The sequence below is a fragment of the Equus przewalskii genome, chromosome 24 (genome assembly GCF_037783145.1).
Source record: "Equus przewalskii isolate Varuska chromosome 24, EquPr2, whole genome shotgun sequence".
NCBI lineage: Eukaryota > Metazoa > Chordata > Mammalia > Perissodactyla > Equidae > Equus > Equus przewalskii.
In genome coordinates this window covers 12,427,488-12,450,324 of record NC_091854.1, presented here as the reverse complement: position 1 = coordinate 12,450,324, position 22,837 = coordinate 12,427,488, and the positions used below count along the sequence as shown (strand labels likewise).

General features: G+C 35.0%; 1 protein-coding gene across 8 annotated transcripts in view; it reads left to right on the top strand.

The window, feature by feature from the left end:
- Nucleotides 1-21,316, top strand: part of SH3GLB1 (SH3 domain containing GRB2 like, endophilin B1) — a 37,628-nt gene extending 16,312 nt beyond the window's left edge. The window contains exons 4-11 of one of the 8 annotated variants that reach the window (XM_070592157.1): nucleotides 1,067-1,200; nucleotides 3,112-3,204; nucleotides 6,893-6,931; nucleotides 8,631-8,654; nucleotides 12,897-12,986; nucleotides 13,386-13,486; nucleotides 20,229-20,457; nucleotides 20,848-21,316. In XM_070592157.1, coding sequence (XP_070448258.1) covers nucleotides 1,067-1,200; nucleotides 3,112-3,204; nucleotides 6,893-6,931; nucleotides 8,631-8,654; nucleotides 12,897-12,986; nucleotides 13,386-13,486; nucleotides 20,229-20,457; nucleotides 20,848-20,955 — 818 coding nt within the window. In that variant the 3' untranslated portion in view covers nucleotides 20,956-21,316. Of the gene's footprint in view, nucleotides 1-1,066; nucleotides 1,201-3,111; nucleotides 3,205-6,892; nucleotides 6,980-8,630; nucleotides 8,655-12,896; nucleotides 12,987-13,385; nucleotides 13,490-20,228; nucleotides 20,458-20,847 lie in introns of all 8 variants that reach the window. The other 7 variants (XM_070592156.1, XM_070592155.1, XM_070592154.1 and 4 more) reach the window with 7 other exon arrangements.
- The last annotated feature ends 1,521 nt before the right edge of the window (nucleotides 21,317-22,837 follow it).

The following is a 22,837-nucleotide window of genomic DNA, read 5'->3' as shown; positions in this document are numbered from 1 at the left end:
AAACTTTATACGTTGAACAGATTTTTTATTACCTGCTTATGACAGATGCAGTTAGATGCTGAGGTCATAAAGATGCATGAAGGAGACTCAGCCCTTTCCTTCACAAGCTGTAGGCCTAGTGGAGCATGAATACTGGAAAGGCTTCTAAATTTTTTCCTTTTTTAATCTGCCCCTCTAGTAATTCCAGTGAATGTACCCTGATTATTGGAGTTGGGCTTTGTGAATCTACTTATTAGTAATTCATAATACTTAACAATTGAGTATTCCAGGCCTTGAGCTAAGTACTATACAATACATATATTATTTCAGTAGATCCTCACTTATGTCCTACTTATAATGTAAATTCTGCTGTCTCCATTTTAAAGACATGGAAACTGGGTCTTAGGTTACTAATTCATCCATGATCACACAGTTAGTAATTCAAACATAGATCTGTATCCAGAAACTGAGCTCTTAAATACTGTGTCATATTATTACCTTCCTTACTGATCAGATCTCATCCTAACATGAAGGGATTAAGACCCACAGAACTAAAGCTTATTAGAGGTACAACTAGGAATAGAACCTTGGTCTTGTGGTTCCCTTTCTTACATTCTGTTTTCCACTGTACTTGTTCTATTTAAATATTAGGGGTTGTATGTTGCAAAACATGCGTTTTTCTTTAGCTTAAGATATAAATATTTATAGGTACTTGAGATAAGTGCATCAATATAGAAACAGAAGACAAATTTTGCCTTGATCTACTTATTAAACTGTTTTAAGCATTATATCTACACTATTTTGAGCTGTGACCATAAATACTTTTTAGTATCTCTGTCCTCTCTTTTCCCATTGATAGAATTGGTACAATTAGGACATGGTAAAAAGTTCATTTTTGTCATTTTCATTTAGATATTTATAATTTTAAATTTATTCTTAAAATAAAACTACCTTAATTTCAGTTAATTCTATTTGATTTTTACTTAAGTAAACAAGCGACAGCTAACTTTAAAGCAGGTTAAATTGCTGATTTAACATGATTTTCTGACAGTACCAGACAATGGTAAAAAGCTTTTTTCCTTTGCAGGCAATGCACTTATTAAATGTGGAGAAACACAAAAACGAATTGGAACAGCAGACAGAGAGCTGATTCAAACATCAGCCTTAAATTTTCTCACTCCATTAAGAAACTTTATAGAAGGAGATTACAAAACAATTTCTGTGAGTTGGAAAGTGTTTCATTTTCTTAGAAAAATAATTTAGATATATACTTAGAGGAGTTTTTTTGTTTTGCTTATAACATGTAAATTTCAGGTGTACATCACTATGCTTCACTTTCTGTGTAGACTGCATTGTGTTCACCACCAACAGTCCAATATACTTTCAGTTTTAATGAATAACTTGCCCTCTTAATGACTGTGTAACATAGCAGATTAGAATATTTAAATAATTTGGCTACATACATATTTAACAGAACACAAAACTAAACCAAAATAAAGGACTGTTGATGACACTGCCTCCATTTTTGTGTCCCTGTAGTATTATGGAGATGACTTGACATCCATCTTGTTCATTACCGGCACATTTAAAATCTGTAGAGAGGTTCCTGGAATGATTATAAAATTATGGTACAAAATATCACCATAGTATAGCCATGTGACTGTTTATTTAAACTGGGAGGCCGAAACCTCATTACTAGAAGCTGTATTTCTGGCTACTGTACTTCCTGTGGTTTTGCATCCCTAGATGTCTGTTACCTTCTTTTCACACGGCTGTGTTTGATTGATGAAGTATGAGATAAACATTACATCTTTTTCTCTAACCTGATCTGTCTATTGTTTTTGAGTTTAATTTGTTTTATAAGTGAGGCAGAGTGGAGATCTAGGTGGATTTTTTCCCTTTTTGCAAGACTGCCCTTTATTGTAAACACTACTCCAAACTTTAATTTACAGGTTTCTTATTACAAAATATTTTAGAAACTTGATATGTTTACAATGAATTTGTCTCTTGGTAAACAAGTATCTGGGCTGACACAGAGGAAAAGCCACCAAGTTCAAATATTATTTAAAAGATATTAGACTATCAATAGGATGAAATTTGGTATATGAAATTTGAGAATAAAGCAAACATCTGAACTTACCTGTTATAGAAGCTTGAAGTTCCCATGAGGAATTCTAAGATACCATTTAATGCATATTCGTTATTCATTCTATAATTTAAAATTCCATTTTGGAGTAGTACAGTTGCTTTCAGTGCCATGGCACATTAATAGCAGCCTGCCCAATCGTTGAGGTAGATCACATAGGATATGAAGGAGCTTTGCCCTGAGCCCATACCTCCTTCACCACAGACACTTCATAGGTAATCTGTGATAGTTTGAAACAGTTGCTCAGCCTGGGCACTACTGACATTTTGGGACGAATGATTCTTTGTTGTGGGAGCTATACTGCATTGTAAGATGTTTAGCAGCATCCTTGGCTTCTATTCAGTAGATGCCAGTAACATCCATCTCCAAATTCGGACAACCAAGAAGACATTTCTGAATCTTTCCTGGGGAACAAAATGGCAAAATATTAAAACGAATATTTCTTTGAGCCAGCCCTGATAGCCTAGTGGTTAAAGTTCTGCACTCTCACTGCTTCAGTGGCCTAGGTTTGTTTCCCGGTTGCAGAACCACACCACCATTCTGTCAGTTGCCATGCTGTGGCAGCAGCTCACGTAGAAGGGGAATGACTTACAACTAAGATATACAACCATGTACTGGGGCTTTGGGGAGGGGGAGAAAAAGAACAAAGAGGAAGATTGACAACAGACGTTAGCTCCGGGCAAATCTTTCCCTGCAAAAAAAAAAAAAAAAGCAAAATAAAACCTATCAGTTTAAAAAATAACAATAATAATAATAACAATATTTGTTTCTATCATCACCTGATTTTTCCCAGATTTTTCAGACATCTAGAATGGCTTGATCTTTTTAAAGTTGAAAAGTTGCAAAAGGGGGTCGGATTTTGTCATCATAGATCTTTGTTTTTCAGATGATACGTATAGTCAATGGAGAGTAATATTTTAAATGTGTATGCTCTTAGTGGATTTTAGCATAATTAACTTTTATTTTTTTCTTTCCTGTATTTATAGAAAGAAAGGAAACTATTACAAAATAAGAGACTGGATTTGGATGCTGCGAAAACCAGACTAAAAAAGGCAAAAGCTGCAGAAACTAGAGCTTCAGTAAGTAGTGTTTTTTAATAGAAAAACATTTTAAGTTAATAATTTTTTGTAAAATATTTTATTCATATGCCATGCAAGCTACAGTCTATCATTAAGACTGAAATAGGACTTTTGGGTACATTTTTGTGTTTTTTAAACAAACTTATCAGAACTTAATACATCCAAATCAGTGAAAAGTAGTCATATCGAGGCAATATTATTTTAGTAATACACTTTTGCTAAAAAAACAAAAATTATAAGAGCTCCGAAAGCTATGTTGTGTTCTTCAAATATCCTCAGTGGTGGTGGCAAATATGTCTTTTGGAGATAGTTTTACTATATTTGAAGTAGAAAAATAGTAATTAAGAGGAGAATGAATCAAGTTTGAGAATGCTTGTGTGTGGCTTAAAAATTAGATATGACTCTCTTTCCACATGTGACTCAAACTGACTAAACGAGTTGTCACCAAGAATAGTTCCAAAATCATTCATCAGTGACAGCATGGACTCCCAGGTGGCTATTTTGAAGAGGAGGAAACCCATTTAATAAATAAGTACTCGTATGTTTTTCATAAACTCACCCTCAGAGTAGTCATCTAAAACTGAGTGGTTATATATTAAATATAATAAGTTAATGATTTTATATATATTTATATAACTTTCTTAAAAGATTTTATTTATAATATTTAATCTGATGTTTATACTGTTTATATCATCATTTCAAAGTTTGAAGAGATTAATCACATTTGAATTGGAACACCTTTAAGATAGTACAATATAAACAAATCTTAATTTATTAGAGGACACTAACAAGTTAATTCTTATTTTGAGCTAGGGATATGTTTTGTTAAGAGGCATAATATTCCCACTGCCTTCTGTTTTCAACTCACTATCACTACCACCATCAAGAATTCATTGCCTTACTGAGCATATTACCGCAGTGCTGGTAGAAGTCTTGTTGCTCTCTTGTTTGGGGAAAGAAAGGGTTGAGACTTGGTTTAGAGTGAAATTTAAAACTACTAACTTGGTGTTGGACAGTGATGTCTTATGAGATTATCCCGACACCTTATATGAGCAGAATAAATTATTTTCTTCTAGATGATTCCACTGTTGGAGAATCTGTATTAGCTACTGCTGGAGAAAAACTATCTTTAACAAAACATTAATTCCAAATTCATTGGCATTTTCACATCAGAGTGTATCATTACATCATCATCAAAACAGCCTAACTTCTCTAAGCAGGCTTTTTGCAGAATCAGAACTTTAAAATGAACACTATACATGGCAAGAGACTCTAAATTAGCATATTAGTTTCTAGTTGCTAATAATAAATTTATATAGTAAAATATAAACTGGTTTTTAAGATACTAATTGCATAATCAGGAAAAATATTAAGATAAATAGGATCATTTAGAAATAAAAGTTTGAACTGGAACAGAATCTCTATTCAAAATGCCTGCATGTGCTCAGTGATGATTTTGGGATAAGAATATTGTTGTCAACTGTCAGGACAAGACTTTCTTTAACGAGCACTATTAGAAGATAATAGTAGCCTACTTTTTTACCTGGAAAAGTGCCAGAAAGCTCATAGATTTAACAGTATACAAGGTCCTTTGATTATTCTGAATTATTTTACCACTGCTATTAAAATGTATAAGCACTAAATATAATAGTAGACAAATTTTGAGAGGTGTTTCCTTTTACTATATCCAGAAAAGATCTTGACAATTTTTCTGTGCCCTGTATTTTTAAGGACAAAATTTTTTCCATGAGAATTCATGTTTAAAATAAAAATGAAAGATTATACAAATGACTTTCTTCAACACTCATTTATACACAGTTTTTCTAGAATTTATATGTTGCATAAAACAAAATTTAACCATAGCCAAATATTTAAAATATTAATCTAAGCAAAAATTCACATTTCCTGTTTTTAGGGGTGTCTTACCCCTAGATAACCAACTCGTTTTTCTTCAAACTTTATAGCAGTAAGTCTGAAATACTTCAGAAAGGAAAAGTCCTCTTAGTTTATTACATAAAGCCTTGAGGCATGCCTATATTTTGTGGTCTTTTTTTGTTTCTATTTTTTTCCTCTATCTTTTGTTTACCTGAAAAATAGAAACTAGTAGGAGTTTGGTTTTGCTTTTTTTCTTCCTTGACACATTTCCTGGTTCCTAGTTGGCAGCTGAAGAGGTTACTCTAATCTCAAGAGTTTCTTTGGTTTCACTTCTTTATAAATTTCTATGGATTAATTGTTTGTGACTAGTTATTCTTCTGCAAGTAAGGTTTGGGACCTGTACATGTTACCACTTTTTTTTTTTTAATTCATTTACTGGTTTCTTGTGACCTCTTTTTAAATTCTGTATTTATTGAATGCTCATTTTGTGCAGAGTTCATAGATAAATAATGCAAAACCTCTGCTGCCCTCACTTCACAATCTAGTACAGCAAATTGAACTCTTTTATGATTTAGCCCTATCAGTAAAAAATTTATGCCTGTATCTAATATTGATACATTACTAACTTGTATTTTATTAGTTAGCATTTTGAAGAATGGTAAGGCGACCTCAAAGGCATTTCTCAAAAATAAACCAATTGAGCAGAAAAGAGAAAACCTACTTTAGTGTTTCACAGTGAACTTTTGTGAACAGTTTTTAAAATAATATAAAATTTATGTCAGAGAAGCAAAAACAAATTGAACTTCTGCATTTAGATTATAAGGCACTGACTTTTACTGACCCTAGTCTTATGTAAACTTAAAAAAAAAAAATTTTAGAGTTAATGGGAAGGAAAAAGTGTGGTTTCAAAGCTCTGTAGGGGCCGGCCCAGTGCCACAACGGTTAAGTTCGCATGTTCCGCTTCAGCATCCTGGGGTTCGCCAGTTCAGATTCCTGGTGCAGACATGACACCACTTGGCAAGTCATTGCTGTGGCAGGCGTCTCACATAGAAAGTAGAGGAAGATGGGCATGGATGTGAGCTCAGGGCCAGTCTTCCTCAGCAAAAAGAGGAAGATTGGCAGCAGATGTTAGCTCAGGGCTAATCTTCCTCAAAAAAAAAAAAAAAGCTCTGTAATATTTAGATGTTTAGACTTCTGTTACTTTAGTGATTAAGTCCCTCTGTCCACTTAAACATCTTCGCAGTGGTCTAAATCTTTAATTTGTAAACTGAATGAATTTATAGCACCATCATATAACCTTAACTTTAATGTACACATATTAGAATTTAAAGTTTATTAAAAGTACAAGGGTTGGCATGCCTTTCGTATTTCTTCAGGGTATGCCAAGACCTGGCTGAGGCTGATTGAAAGAGAACGTGGTTGAAGGCAGCATACATTCATAAAGTAGAAATAATCTTTGAATAGGACAGTTGTGGGTAGGCAGAAGGTGAAAATGTAATAAAAATTATAAGTAACTGTGGCAGTTACTACAGTTCTGAATGCTTCTGATTTAAAGCAAATGCTTTAAATTCTTCTAATTTAAAATCAATCATCAACCATGTTTTTTGTCTTTGAAAATTTGAGTCTTTTGGAAAAATTGAATAGGCACCACTATATGAAATTCTGTAGAACAATATAATTTTTTTTTCAAGTAGAAAACCATTTTATCAGCTCTTTTAATACTTGTTTGTGTGTTCTTTATTGTGCAGAAGCAACTTGTTTCACTGTGTTCATTGGTATAATGTGTTCTTTGTCTCTTACCTATGCACTTAAGCAACTAAACTCAGCTCGCCTTGAAGGAGATAACATTATGGTAAATTTCTCTTACATGCTCAACTTCCTGCATGTAAAATGGCTGAAGGTTTGTTGGCCTACTGTGTTTTCTACATCTTAAATAAAGTGCCTTCTCTTGCTATTATCTTCATGTAAAAGTCTAAAGTAGTTGAAGCCATGCATTCATATTATGTCGAACAAGAAATATAGGGAATACTAGCTGTAGTCATACTGGAACCTGAAGAAAGAAATTGTGTGTTCTAATTACCAAATATATTAGCTATGCCAAATTCAGACTTTAGAATCTGAATTTGTGCATAAATATATAATGCCTTTTATACTCAGTAAAAGGTGTTAATTTAGGTGGCACTTCATATTTTCACTTTTGCCAAAGAAAATTAACAAAATTTACCCAACTTAGAGAAAGGATTAAGGTATACAAATTGACTTTGCTTCTCCGTACCTTCACTGTTTACCTTATTTTCACCTGAACTCAACATAGAATTAATTTCTTCTGCAATTCCAGGCCAAGACAAACCCCAGTAGTTTAGGTATTTCTGTAGCAGTGAGGCCCATTCCCCACACAGTACTAATTCACTTTAGAAAGTTGCAGAACAGTCATAGCCTTGGGCAAGAATTGGGAATGAGAATTGTTCTATAGTATCTAGTGTATATATTGAGCTCTAATTGAGGAAATTTTTGCAATATTAGGAATTTTTTTTAAGAAAATAGAAATTCATAAATCTGAACATAGCCCCAGAATTCATAAATGTTAGCCAATAAAGATTTATAGAGATAGTGTTTGGTATTATACTCCTAGATACAGTACTTCCAGAGAAGTGGCATAGAATCTTCAGTATAGTTAATAGTTGGCAATTAATTGACTGCTTTTATTCCATTAGCATTAACTTGAAAGCAGGGGGAAGCAGGGGCGCGGAGGGGGAACATCCATGTAATAGGAAAGATTATAGTATAGAATATGTAAAGTGCATTTTTGGTTTTTTAAACTACGGTTATTATTGAAGCCCTGGCTAAATTAGGGCCTTCCTTAGATAGCAAGAGAATGCATTCATTTATTTCCATTGTCCTATTTGTAGGTAAATGAAAAGTGTGAGACTATTTCACTCATTGGTAATTTAGTATATAAATCATAGATTTTCTTTTATCTTAGGTGAAAATATCCTTCCAAACAGTTACTTTGTTTCATTTATTAGGCATTTGTTTTACTACTAATATCATCTACTTATAGTAACATGTATTTAACTCTAGTAATTTTAAAGTCATTATATCTCAAGTTTATTGTGCCCCCTCAAATAGCTATATCAACAGTGTCCATTTATCCTTGCCTTATTTTAATTTCCTAAAATTCTAGAATTTTAGAACTAAATGAAAAATTAGAAATCATTTAGTCCAAACCTTTGGTTTTACAAATGAGTAAACTGGAACTAAGATGAGTTAAATATTCCCAATGTGGGAAAACTGTTATTCTTATTAATTTTATACAATTAGTATAAGATTCAAAAATTGATAGTATTGATACATGTAAAGGCATACTTTCACTCTATATTAAGCTGTGCTGATTTAGTTACTGGTGTGTTTAATCTGTCGTGATTCTAGAAAAGGAGAGTATGCCATTTAAATTAAAATATTTACATTTTTCTATACTAAGTTGTAGAAAATGTTAAATTCCAACTTTCTTTCATGCTCTGTATTTTTCTCTAATTTCTAATGCTGGCTAGATTTGGGCAGAGGAAGTGACAAAAGTAAGTAAATTCTTAAACTACAGAATTATGAAACAAGAATATAATTGCCATTCATTCAGTAAAATATTTATTGAACAACAACTATGGGGCCAGTCACAGTCTTTGTTACTGAATCTTGTAAAATCTGAAAATTATTACAGAAAGCTCCGATCTGTTTGGCTAGTTGGAGCTTCACAGAGCAGTAGAACAATGCTGCAGAGATGTTGTTTGCACACCCTCTGATAAATACTAGATACCTGTTATATTAAGTGGTAATCTTTACAGTGCCTTGCCAGAAAACAGTTTAAATATTTGGTTTATTCATATGACAATTATGTAAAATATAGTTAACACCATGTTGTATATCTTTAGAGAATTGGATATATCATGTCACACAAATGGATCTTCTAAAGAACTGAAGCTTGTTCTCTTCAGCACCAAAGCTAATTTTTGGCAGTCACTTTAGTTGAAAATATTTGTTAAAAAGCACTTTGCTGCTGCATTAAATTCAGGATGCAAATATTTAATTTCACTTAAAGTTAGGGTTATTCTTATGAATATCCATTATTGTACTGTGTAACAGTTGGATCGTTGTTTGTGTTTGAAGTGTGTGGTCTCCTCCCTCGTTGTCAGACTGTCACTTTTAGAGGCTGTCCATAGGACTGCTACTAGCAGTCCCTCTGCCTGTGTTGCCATTTCTAATCTTCTCTGGGCTGGGAAATCAAGTAACTAAGCAAGAATTTAAGGAAGAAAATTATGACTTTAATGCAGATTTGTTTCAAATGCTACTTGAGGTCTTCCAAAGCATTTTTCATTTACTCCTCATGTTCAGGCCCACCAAAATCTGACCTCCAGCTGAAAACAGTGCTGGGAATTGAGGGCAGGTAGTAATTGTGGCCCCTGACTGTTAATGGTTTTATAAATGTTAACTTTTTATTTTCTGGTTTCATAGGATTGCTGACTGTATAGCCTGTTCTCAGGCATGGGTTACAGAGCTATTGATTCTGTAACTTGGAAATCCAATGTGGAATTCTTGACTTAGTGCTCTCCCCCCGCCCTTCGTGGAATCTGTTCATCAACTTAGTTATGGTTCCACCCTGGCCTCTGATTCTTCCTGAACCTCTAGCATGAAAAGGGGGCAGAGTAACACAGAAGAGAATATAGATTGAACAAAAAAACCAGAGTTTCTGCCCTTTGGTTGGCATACAAGTACACCAAAAAAGTTCTGATTTGGTTCTGCAGTCTCTACAAGTTTGGGAAATATTTGATATAATAAATGGAAAGAAACTCATGAAACAAATATTTACATTATTTATGTATATGTGAAAAAGACTTAAATATATCAATGGATTTGGGGAGGTTTTTTTCTTCTGTACTTCTCATGTCTGTCGTTTTTAGAATTTAAAATGTGTAATTTTAAAACTTCATGTTCCTAGAATATTTTAAGATTTAAGCCCATAGAAAAATTAGGTAACACTGACCAAGATTATCACAGCAAATGCCTCAGAAGCATGGCCAAAATATCTGGTTTATAGTTATCCAGTCCTGATATCACAGAGCAATAAATTCTTGCCCTTTTTCCAAGTTACATCCTAAAAGAACTCTTCTTCCTTCCCTGACACAAGTTATGCTTATTATATACTCTAGATCAGTTAGCCCAGTAACAGTAAGTCTAAGCAATAGAAAGTCTTTTCCCGGGCTGGCCCCGTGGCCAAGTGGTTAAGTTCGCGCACTCTGCTGCAGGCGGCCCAGTGTTTCGTTGGTTCAAATCCTGGGCGCGGACATGGCACTGCTCATCAAACCACGCTGAGGCAGCGTCCCACATGCCACAACTAGAAGGACCCACAGCAAAGAATATACAACTATGCACCAGGGGGCTTTGGGGAGAAAAAGGAAAAAATAAAATCTTTTAAAAAAAAAAAAAAAAAAAAAAGAAAGAAAGTCTTTTCCCTAGAACTCTACGTCTTAATTGTAAAATTGTCAGGGAATGAGATCTTCTGGAGGACAGAATAAAAACCCTTTAAATTCATTGTCTTTCTTTAAACCTGTTGTCTCTGTCTTTCTAATATGGCTCATTTTCTTCTTAGGTACATTGATTATGCTGACCCTAATTTCAGTAACTTTAGCCTCTCAGATTAATTATTATGATCGGTTTTACATGTCAGAAGTATAGATTGTTTGGGACATTTGACTGTTTGCAGTCACCCCAGACATACACTGAGAAATTTGTTCAAGAAATGAGATTTCTTTCCTTCCTGTCATTTACCTTTTCTAAAGATAAAGTCTAGATTGTGCAGAAGAATGACTTCTTAGTCTTTGTAACATGGTAACTTTCTTCACAATTAAATAATATTTTGTTCAAACATAGACTGATCCCTTGTCCTTAATGAGATCGTTTTACATTTTTTTTATTCAGTGTTCTTAGCTTTAAAACATTATTTCCACTTCACATTCAGGTTTCCTGGTCACTTTTAATCTGCTACTTAGCTTACTTGCTTATACCTTGTACAGAAATATTGCCATTTAGTAGGTTTTTCTATCATTTCTACTAAAGGCTATTAAATCAAATTGTACTTTTATAATCAAAGACCTACATGGAACTACTCTTGTTTACTTCCAAGGTTCATTTTTTGGGGGTTTGCTGTGTTTACTTCTATTAATAAAACATTTTTGTATTTAACCAAGCAGAATAGTAAATAGTGCAGATGTAGCACTGAAGTGTTGGGCTTTCCTTATCACTTTCCTTAGGGTGAACCTTGGTTCATTTCTTCTCCTGAGACTTTTTCTGCTTCATACTAGCTTCCAGATGAAGCTTACTTCAGCCCCGTTATCAAAGCACCATCTGTTCTGGTTTTAGTCAAGTAAATTTAATTTTAACCCTTGACTTCTTGAGTAATTCAAGCTTATTTCCATAAATCCAGTCCCATGGTCCATTCTTAGCCCCCTCTGCCATGTCTGTTGCCAATGGGATGAGAATGACGATAGCAACTGGTTATCTATTTTGCTGCTGCTTCCTTATTGACTGGTTCACTAGTTTGTTGCCACCAAAGGATGAAGGATAGGGAGATGAGGTGTGAAAGGAAAAAGTTCAGACCTTGTTTTTATACTTACCACAGTCTCAGAAATATTGTAATTATTTGGATGGGGAGAAAGCTATTTTTCCTGGGAGAGATGGTAGAAAATATCATTATAATGAAATTATCACCAATAGAGATTCCCAATTTGGGATAAGCTATTTTCAGTGAGCTGTGAGATTTTATGTTCTCCTCTTCACTTATTACCAACCAACTCTGGCTAAAAGTTTGAGAGGATTTTTTTTTGTCAGTATTTACTAATTTTAGATAATGCTGATTATTTAGTGAACTATTTTGTCCCAGCACTAAACCTATATCAAATAGTTGAAGCCAGTAATGGTATGCTATTATACATACCTCTTCCCAACTCCAAGGTCAGTGACTTTACTTTGGTAGCTTGAAATCAGCTGTACTGGAAGTATTTGTACCATGAAAATCAGCACATTAGAGCTTTTTTTTCCTCGAGAGCCAGTTTACCAGCAAACCACTGATTGAAGGTCACCCATAAACTTGCAGAAAAATCCTAGCATATCTTGCAGAAAAATCCTAGATAATATTTCTGCTTGAGGCATATTTTATGCAAAGTTTGGAAGGAAAACTAAAAGGAAAGAAGGCACTTTTGTAGGACAAAGAATCCTTGGAAGGAACCTAACAACTCTGTTTCTAGAAACCACTGTATATTTGGTAACCAAACATAAGAGGTTAAAATGCTATGGCTTCACAAATCTGAAGTTTTTTCATTTGAGATTGAAGGCTATCTTTAACTTCAAAGTAAAGTAACTATAGTAATAATAGAGAATTTTTTGCAATATTATTTTATACATGTAAACTAGTAACCTTAAGACTTTGTAAAATGTTAAAGTTTAGCAATATTGATCCTATAAAATGTATGAAAATATATTGACTGTCTCAGTAGTTTTCTAGACTTTTATGTGTATGTTGTTAAGCTTTGGGATTAATAGATTCTTTTGAGTCAAGTACTGATAATGAGTTAGTTCTGTGTAGATTGAGTAATATAGAAAAGCCAAGGTCTAGAAACTTAGGACCAGTTTAGATACAAAGCAGAGAAAGGGAATTGCCAAATTATCATTTGGGGTTGGTTTGGGGGATTTTTTTAACTGTCTAAAAGAATGTACATAAAATGGACTAAGTCCTCTAATGAGATTCTAAAACTATGTTCCAATTTAAGTCTGAACAGGAATTAAGAATAACTCAGAGTGAATTTGATCGTCAAGCAGAGATTACCAGACTTCTGCTAGAGGGAATCAGCAGTACACATGTGAGTGTTCATTCATTGGAGATTCATTTGGAACAAAAGACTTTGATAGTCCTAAGGCAATTTTGAGAGGAAAAACTGAACTTCCTTTCCACTCACTTGTGAAGGAAATTTAAATTGTGGCCCTTTCCAAGATACATGAAATATTTTAAATTTTTGCTTACACCTCATCACCTAGTTCTCCCACCATCCTCACATCCAGTTGATGATTTTTGTTGACTGAACATTTTGTTACTATACTGTTGACCAAGGTCAGTAAGCCTTGGTCTGAATAAGCCTTGTAGTAAAATACTAAATACTGGTAATTCTCTCTGAATACAATGTTGTGCTCTGTGTCCCCTTAGCATTTGCCGCTTTAAGTAGATTCTAGATCTAAGAAGTGACTGTAGCTTTCCTTTACAGGCCCATCACCTCCGCTGTCTGAATGACTTTGTGGAAGCCCAGATGACTTACTATGCACAGTGTTACCAGTACATGTTAGACCTCCAGAAACAACTGGGAAGGTGGTAATTTCCTTTTCACACTTGAAACTCCTGATAAGAGAAGAAACTCATATTTTTGCATATGAACTAATGATTAGAGGTGAAGATTAAAAGAATTAAAGGCTTTTTTAGCCTGCTTAAAATCAGATTTTTTTTTTCTTTAAGGAAAACAATCAGACTTCTGCAGTAACAAATATTTTGAGCTCTTCTGGCACAGAAGACTGTTAACAGGAATAAGAAGATAATTTAAGTGAATACCTTTTTAGTACTATATAAAGAAAGTTTAAAAGTGAAGTTCACTTTTCTCTTGAATATCTTTGCAGTTGGTTGAGGAATATATAATTACGTTAACACTAGTTTCCCTTACAGATAAACTAATTTATATTATTCATTACTCACTTGTTCACTGTTTTTTTTTTTTAAAATGGTTTTAGAATAGTCTGTAAGACCTCAAGCCCATTGTTGTTGTTGTTTTGAGTGTGGTAATATACTTTAAAGCAAAACAATAGCATGTAAAGCACATAGCTCAATCATTCATTCATCGGATATTTATTGAACACCTGCCAAATGTTAAGCACTCTTCTGTACTCTGGGATTACATCAGTGAACAGACTAGGCAAAAATGCTTACCCCTGTGGAACTCACATTGTAAGGTAACACTGGAAAGAAAATGATGCACAGGACAAACATGGTCTCCTTTCTCACTACACGTAAGGTCTAGGTTAAAGTACAGGCCATAGGTGGACAGGCCATGTGATATGTAGAAAGGAAGAAGAAGTGCAGGTTACTGTGAGGGACATCTGTGACTCAGGTGGGTCTAGCAAAGTTTCACAGATGAAACTATTTTAGTAGGAATCATCTAGATGAAGAAAAGGGCAGGGACAAGTATTCTAGGCAGAGGAAGAACATGTATATTAAAGGGCCAGAAGAAAGAGAGTGAGAGTTTCAGGAAACTGACAGTAGTTCATTCTGGTTTGAGCATAGTGTTCAAGTTAAGAGTAGGATGGTAGGTGAGACTAGAAGAGTGAAGCAGGGTCACGTCACGAATGCCCTTTAAAGTAAGTAATGGAAAGGAATTTGGGGTTTATATAGTGAGTAACCATTAAAGCAGGGGAGTGATATGTGACGTTTGAAGGAGGAATATCAAGAGAAGTTATTTCAAGGAATAAAGTGGGGGAAAAAAACCATCACTTCAGCATTTCTTTGTGTTAATCCTTCAAAACTAGACCTAGAACAAAAATAGGCATATCTACAAAACCAATTGTAGATCTTAAAAATGAGATGTAGCTTAATACCACTGGTTATCCTAATAGGATTTACAGAAGGATTTATGCTTCCACATATTTGATGTTTTGTTAGTGGTATTAATATCTGAAAGCAGATCCCCACATCATTACAACCATTTTAAGCCCAAAAAGCCTTAGTACTTCCTTTTCACCTTGGACTGGTACTCTGGGAGTGCAGCAGAGTGGTTGCTGTTGTTACCATTCATACTTGCATTCTGCTTAAAACCACACAAATGTTTGGAACTCAGCCATTCAAACAAAATCTACTATTGCTGCACTTAAGGATAAGCTTAAATATTACAAAGGGAAACGAGTGCTATTGTTTTAGGGAAGAGGGTCTAGCTTGTCTCTCTGCCCTCAAAGAATTATATTACTGGTAAGGACCAATGATAGAGAGTGGAGAAAATTTTAGGCCTTTAATTTGCTGCAGGTTATGCTTTTTAAGACAGCATAAAGAAATAGTCACATGTAGAACTTGAAAAATCATCCAGACGCACACTTAAATTCAAAAGCTCTTTCTGAAGAGTAGAACGAGGAGATAATGTTAATGGTTGCAGCAGCAGTGTTGGCAGCAGTAGTAACTAACTCATAGCAATCAGTCAGGGCTTCAGTTGCCACCTGCCACTCTTCTAGACAGACACCTCATATGTAATAATATTATAATACTCACACCAAGTGAGTCAGGTACTATTATTATCCACATTTTACAGGAAACAGAAGCACTAGTCACAAGATTAGTAAGTGTATTTTATTTTTAAATAATTGGGAGGCTTTAACATATCAAGCCACAGTAGCAGGAAGTCTACAGTTTTTTAACTGTGTCAGAAGTTTTTAGAAGGTGAAAATGGTCTTTCAGTTTTGGAGGTTTTTGGTTTTTGTTTTTTGTTGTTGTTTTGACCATTATTTTTTGTTTGTTTTTGAGAAACATTAGCCCTGAGCTAACATCTGCTGGCAATCCTCCTCTTTTTTGCTGAAGAAGACTGGCCCTGAGCTGACATCCGTGCCCATCTTCCTCCACTTTATATGTGGGACGCCTACCACAGCATGGCTTGCCAAGTGGTGCCATGTCCGTACCCGGGATCTGAACCAGCGAACCCCGGGCTACCAAAGCAGAATGTGCGCACTTAACCACTGCGCCACTGGGCCAGCCCCTGTTTTGACCATTATTAATTCCCCAAAATTGTCATAAATAAACCTGAGTGGCTAAACTAAGGCTAATTATAGTGGTAAATTTTAAAGTAAAATCCTGTGGTTAGAGACTTAAAAAACCACGTATGTGTGTGTATATACACACACATATGTTGGGGGAGAGGGCTTATTTTTTTTTTATCTTCAGAAATGTGTACATTTAATTACTGCTGAGGAGCTGAGTTCACTGAGGAAGGGACGCTAGGAAACATGTTCTTAACTTTAGAGTGAAACCTATAGTAAGAATTAGCTCTTTTTATTATTAGGATCCTTCCTATCTATCAGAGAAACATTTACTTTTAATTTTTAAAAACGCACTATTGTAGGCACACAGGATACAGTGTAAGCAAAACAAACCAAATCCCTGCCTTCATGGAACCTACGTTCTGTTTGGGGGTAGAGGGGAATAGAAAATCAATATGTATGTGAATTGTATATTAGAAGGTAATAAATAATATGGAGAAAAATACAGCAGGGCAGTTAGGGGTAGAGGTTTGCAGTAGTCAGGGAAGACAGAGACTTGAAAGATGTGAGAAAGCAAAGCATGCAGGTATCTGAGAGAAGATGCTCCAGGAGAAGGTACACAAGTACCAAAACCCTGAAGCAAGTACATAGCTGTTAAATTCAAGCAACAGCAAGGAGGGCTTGGCTGGAGAGGCATCAAGGAAACAGGGAGCTGGAACATGTAGAGCTTTGGAAGCTACTGTTCAGACTTTGGCCTTTACTCAGAGATGAAGACCCTTTGGAGGGTTTTGAGCTGAGGAGTGACATGATTTGATTCGAGGCTTTAACAGGATCATTCTTGCTGCTCAGTTCAGGATGGATGTTAGGGTGGAAGCTGACAGACCTGTTTGGAACCTATTGCAAAATTTAGTTAATAATCCAGTCAGGGGAGGATGGTAGCTTAGATCAGGGTGACTGTGGTAGATGTGATTGAAGTGGTCAAACCCTGGGCATATTTTAAAAGTAGAGCCAGCAGGATTTGCTGACAGACTTTATGTGTATGAGGCTTAGAGGAGTCAAGAAGTACTACAAGTTTTTGGCCTGAGCGACTGAAGGAATAGAGTGGAGTTAATTAAAATGGGGAATGCCTCAGGAGGAGCAAGTTGGGGTGGGGAGGGCATGTCAGGTATATTAGAAGCCCAGTTTTAGACATATTAAGTTTGAAGTGTCAATTAAACATCTAAGCGGAGATATCCAGTTTTAGGATATGCAAATCTAGAGTTTGGGGGATGAATTAGAGATATAAATTAGAGTCATCAGCATATCAAGATGAAGTCACCAAGGGAGTAAGTATAGGTAGAGAGCAAGAAGACTAAAGGCTCAGCCCTGAAGCCCTGCAGCCCTGCAACACCGAGAGCTGAGGAACCGCTAAGGAGGATGGGTAAGGAATGAGCAGTGAGGTAAGATGTAAACTGTGTGGCCTGGAAGTCAAATGAAGATGATGTAGGAAGGTGGAGGGGAGTGATCCACTGTGATCACTAGATAAAGTGAAATGAGAACTGTTAATGGACCACCAGATTTAGAACATTGAAGTCATTGCTGACCTTAACAAGAGTAGTTTTGATGGAACAGTAGGGGCAAAAGTTTGTTTGGAACGTAGGAGAATGAAAGGAGAGGAACTGTGGTAATGAGTGTTTCAAGGAGCTCGAGTCTAAAGAGGAACAGAGAAATGAAGCAGTAGCCAGAGGACAAAATGGGGTCTAGTAGATTTTGGTTTGTTTTTTAAGATAGGAGAAATAAGAGAATGTTCATGAGCTGATGGGAATGATACAGTAAATGGAGAAAATATGATAACGTGGGAAAGAAAGGGAAGAATTGCTAGTGTGATATTCTTGGAAGGAGAAAGAAGATGAGATTTTGTGCACATGTGAAGAAATTAGCCTTAGGAGCATAGATGGCTTATCTGTAGTAAGACGAGAGATGACCAAAAGCATGGAAATTTGCTGATTATTCTTTTTTCCTCTCAGTTAAAAAGGAAGTGACTCATCAGCTGAGAGTGAGTGTTAGGAGAGAATTGCTGGAATTTTGAGGATTGATGAAAGGGTATAAAAATAGTCATCAGGAGAATGAAAAGTGAATGAACTAGAGAAATGTAATGTAATTGCCAGGCAGCACTGTGGACCCATTTGAAGTTCCTGCTCATAAATTGAATGTAAGACAAGACAACATGTTTTTTTTATTTTTCTCCTGTCACAGTAGACACATGGATACTGAGTAGGTAAATAGGGAGATTTTTACCAAATGAGTACAATGAAGTGAGGGGCAGAGGAGATGAAGGCATATGCAAGGGGTTGATTATAATAATTAACCGTGGATATGAAGGGAGTGTTGGTAGGATCATAAAGGGTAGATCTGTGGTAGGACCATAGATCCAAGATAGGATTGTTGAAGTGAGAGTACCAGAAAGAAGAAAAAATGATGGTCAGAGAATGGGATATTGGAAATTGTGCTTATTAGAAGGGTTATAGCTATTGGAATTGATAAGGTCTAGATGAGACAGTGGGAATGGTTGGTTGAACTAGGGTCCACAGAATCACTAGAAGAGAAGAGTTCATGGATCTGAGAGGCCAAAGTCTTGGAAAAATGATCTATATGGATATTAAAATCACCAAGAATTAAGATACAATGTCAGTAAGCCAGGAGCTAAAATCTTCTAGAAATGAAAGGAAGGAAATGAGGCATCTGTAGGTGATTACAGCAAGAGATAGTGGGTAGTATATAGTTGAATATCATGAAATACAAAGATTGGGTAGGAGGCCAGCCCAGTGGCCTAGTGGTTACCTTCAGCATGCTCCACTTTGGCAGCCCGGGGTTCACAGGTTCAGATTCTGGGGGCATACCTACACTCATCAGCCATGTTGTGTCAGGCAACCTACATACAAATAGAGGAAGACTGGCACAGGTGACAGCTCAGCAACAGTCTTCCTCAAGCAAAAAGAGGAGGATTGGCAACAAACGTTGGCTCAGAGCCAGTCTTCCTCACCAAAATAATAAGTAAATAAAAATAAAGTAGATTTGAAAAAAAAGATTGGGTACAACGGGTTAGGGAGAAGAGTCTAGAGATGGTAATGAGGAATATAGAACTTCTATTCCATCCACCTGTAGGCTCAATGATAAAAGGAGTGTGGGAGATAAACACAAGCATGAGGGAGTGAAGGAAAGGTTTAAAGAAAAAGTTAAAGATAAAGGGAATTTTGCCGCTGGCTATGATTTCCAGATGGCACGATGGTCATAAACAGAAGAAGGAAATTGTATTTTATGGAGGGATGAATTTCACCCACCCTACCAGATGGGGCCTTTATGTTTTAACTAATAGATTTATTAAAATTTAAATATGACTTTTCGTAGATAGTTTTCAACTTTAGAAATGGTTGGATTAGAATGATTATAGGCCAGCCATTTTATACTATTTTCCATTTAGTAGTAGTATTAGATAAACAGTAGCCTTGCAATAAACTGAAAATTCTAATTATCTTTAAATTATTTATAAATTATAAATTTATTATAAATTATTAATCACAATTATTATTCACTGATTTCTAATAAAAATTTTATTTTTTTCCCCTAAAAAATAGAAGATAAGATAAACTTGTGACATCTGCCCTTTTCTCCTGTTAGGTCTACATCATGATAATCAGATTCATAGCATATTATTTGGATGTCAGTCTCTTCACTTGTCTATGTGTCCATAAAGGAATGGCATCATCTCATCTTTGTCTTCAGCTTGTGGTAGTGATGCTGGACATGTAGATACTCAATAAATATTTGTCATTTGAATGAATAGGAAAATGGGATTAGATCAGTTTTATAAAAAAGCTCAGTTATTCAACTATTTCTCAAAGAATTAACTTCAGAAAGTTTCACTCTTGTGGTATATCCAATATTTAAGTAGTTTTTCGTTGACATTTTTATTTAACAATTCACATAGGGAGGAAAATATTAATAAAACACGCTAATAGAAGTTTTTGTAAATGTTTTAAGGATAAACTCATTTTTTTCTGGGGAAAAAATAGCCATTGCCTTTTTTGAAAATTTTTTATAATTGTAACAACAGCTTTAAAACATACTTTCAAGGATTTGTATTTGAAAGCCACCTGAATTTTCTCTGGTATAATTGGCCCAAGAGGGATAAAAGCTAGACAGCACACGGTGTCATTAAAATATTAACAGCTTTAAGTCTTTATCTAAAGTGGAGTTTGGTAGAAAGTAAACACTGCCACCAAGTGGTGGTATTCAGGAGCTTTGGTCACTTGGAAATAGATAATTGGCCGTTTTCTTTTCAACAGTTTTCCATCCAATTATCATTGTAACAACAATCAGACTTCTGTGGCACCTATGCCATCTGCTTCGTCAAATGTGATTGGTTCTTCTGCCTTGACTTCCACAAGTGGCCTAGTAATCGTGTCTCCTTCCAACCTTGTTGACCTTAAGGAGTGTAGTGGCAGCAGGAAGGCCAGGGTGCTCTATGATTATGATGCTGCAAACAGTAGTGAATTATCACTTCTGGCAGATGAGGTGAGTAACGTGGGTATAAGAAGAAGATTATATCATATATTGACATACCTTCTAGTATTATAACAAGATGCAAAATTCCTCATTACTTATCTGGAAATTGTTTATCATGAAAGCTTTCACAGATTTCAAATTGTTACATTAACATTTTATAAAATTTTAACTACTATTCTTTAACAAAATAGTATATCACAGAAATATTTGAAACTTTTAACTGTTAAATAACTGGAAGATTTCTAAAGCTACTTCTACTAAAATTCTTTATCTTTCAGCAAAATTGGTAATGTTTAAAGTCCTTTGATAGTGAATAATTTAAACAAATACAAATCTGATTAGTTTTCTATGTGTTTATTTTTTAATACATTTAATAACTGGAAATGTTTTATTTTGTAGGTGATCACTGTGTTCAGTGTCGTTGGAATGGATTCAGACTGGCTAATGGGGGAGAGGGGAAATCAGAAGGGCAGGGTGCCAATTACCTACTTAGAACTGCTCAATTAAATAGGTGGACTGTGGAAAGATTGCCCAACATGACACCGTATTTATATACAATTAACTCTAAATATAGCAGGTTTAAGTATCTTCCATGTTAATGTCTTAAGAGACTAAAGAGAAAATACCAACCATCAGAAACTCGCCTTTCTGCCAATAAAGTTGCATGGTAAATATTTCATTACAAAATTTATGTTAGAGCTTTCATGCCAAGAATGTTTTCTTATAAAATTCTCTTTCTACTGAGGTTTCACTAATAAGCAGCTTCTACTTTTGAGCCCCAACTTAAAGCAGAAGAACTGTTTTCTACTGAATTTTTCATTAATGGCAAGCTTTTTCTTTTATGTACAATAAATTTATTGTGACTTGATATCAGTGACTCATTTATTAGGTATAATTAATAGCCAAAGAATAAAATTAAAATTTGTTTTAAACTTTTGGTTTAAAAAAGAGCTCTAGGATCTAAATCTCTTTTGTGAAGAATATAATGTTTCCGAATGTTCCCATAAACAGAAATGCAATTATACCATGTTTACCTTGTTTTCCAACAGAAATTGAATGATTTCAATACAGTCATGCATCACTTAATGATGGATACAATCTGAAAAATGCGTCGTTAGGCAGTTTCCTCATGCCATTGTCAGTGTACTTACACAAACCTAGATGGTATAGCCTACTGCACATGTAGGCTATATGGTACTAATCTTATGGGACCGCTGTCATATATGCAATCCATCATTGACCAAAACATCGTTATGTGGCATATGACTGTACTATATTTTGATGGATTATTTTGGGGTTTTTTGTATTATTAAACACTACTGAATGGTTTCTTTTAAATTTAAAAACACCTAGTCCTTGAAAAGTATTACTATATTTCTCTGGTATATTTGCAGTTAAGGTTCTGAAAAAATCTGGGATGAGTTCAATTCACTAAATGATATTTTTAAGATTATTGAATTGGCACAATTTAATGCGTAATCAGAATTGGATCTGTTAACATACTGTAGTGTAGTAAAGAGAATTTGTTCTTATTGAACAACAAATTCTTAGAAAAATATGGATTAGTGCAACTAACTACATTCATCAGAGAGTAGATTGTGAAGAAACAAACTTTTGGTTACTCTGAGCCTACTAAGAAAATTTTCAAAATTTATTAATGAATTTAAGTTATCTTGATCAGGGTCTCTATGAAAAACAGACTATAGAAATGATTAGTGACACTCTTGAGTCAGATAATTGCTATTTGGACCATTGCTATGACTTAGCTGATTATTTCCATGTTAGGATTAATGCTGTCATTCTCATTCATTCATTCATCAAACATTTGTTGAGGGCCAGGCATTAATTATGCTAATCAGCTGAGGATACTACCCTGAACAAGGTGTCCACAGTCCTTCCCCCTGTAGACTTAAATACTAACGAAGGACACAGGAAAATAAGCAGTTGTCATGTAGCAGAATCAGTGTCATGATGGAAGAAATATAGGGTGCTGTGTTTGGGAGCTTTGGGGGTCACCTAAGTCAAATCTGGGGGAATGAGAGATAGTTTGGAGAGGAAGTGCTCCAGGCAAAGAGAAAAAAATGTGCCAGGCCTGGAGAGTGTAGCACATTCTGATAACTAAAAGTAGTTCAGTCTGGCTTAAGCATGAAGTGCAAAGATGTAGTTTATTTCTTTAGGGAATGTTAATGTATCAAAATGATATTGGTACTTTAAAAAATGATGAATACTTAAACACCATTTCAAAATATCCTTTTATGTTACGAGCTCCTGATCAGAGCTTGGTAAACGTGGATAATTTAGTTCACAGTCCAAACTTTAACAGCAGTTGTTACCCTTTTATTTCTGTGCTATGAGACAAATTCCTCTGCAATTTTATAATTGTACAAGA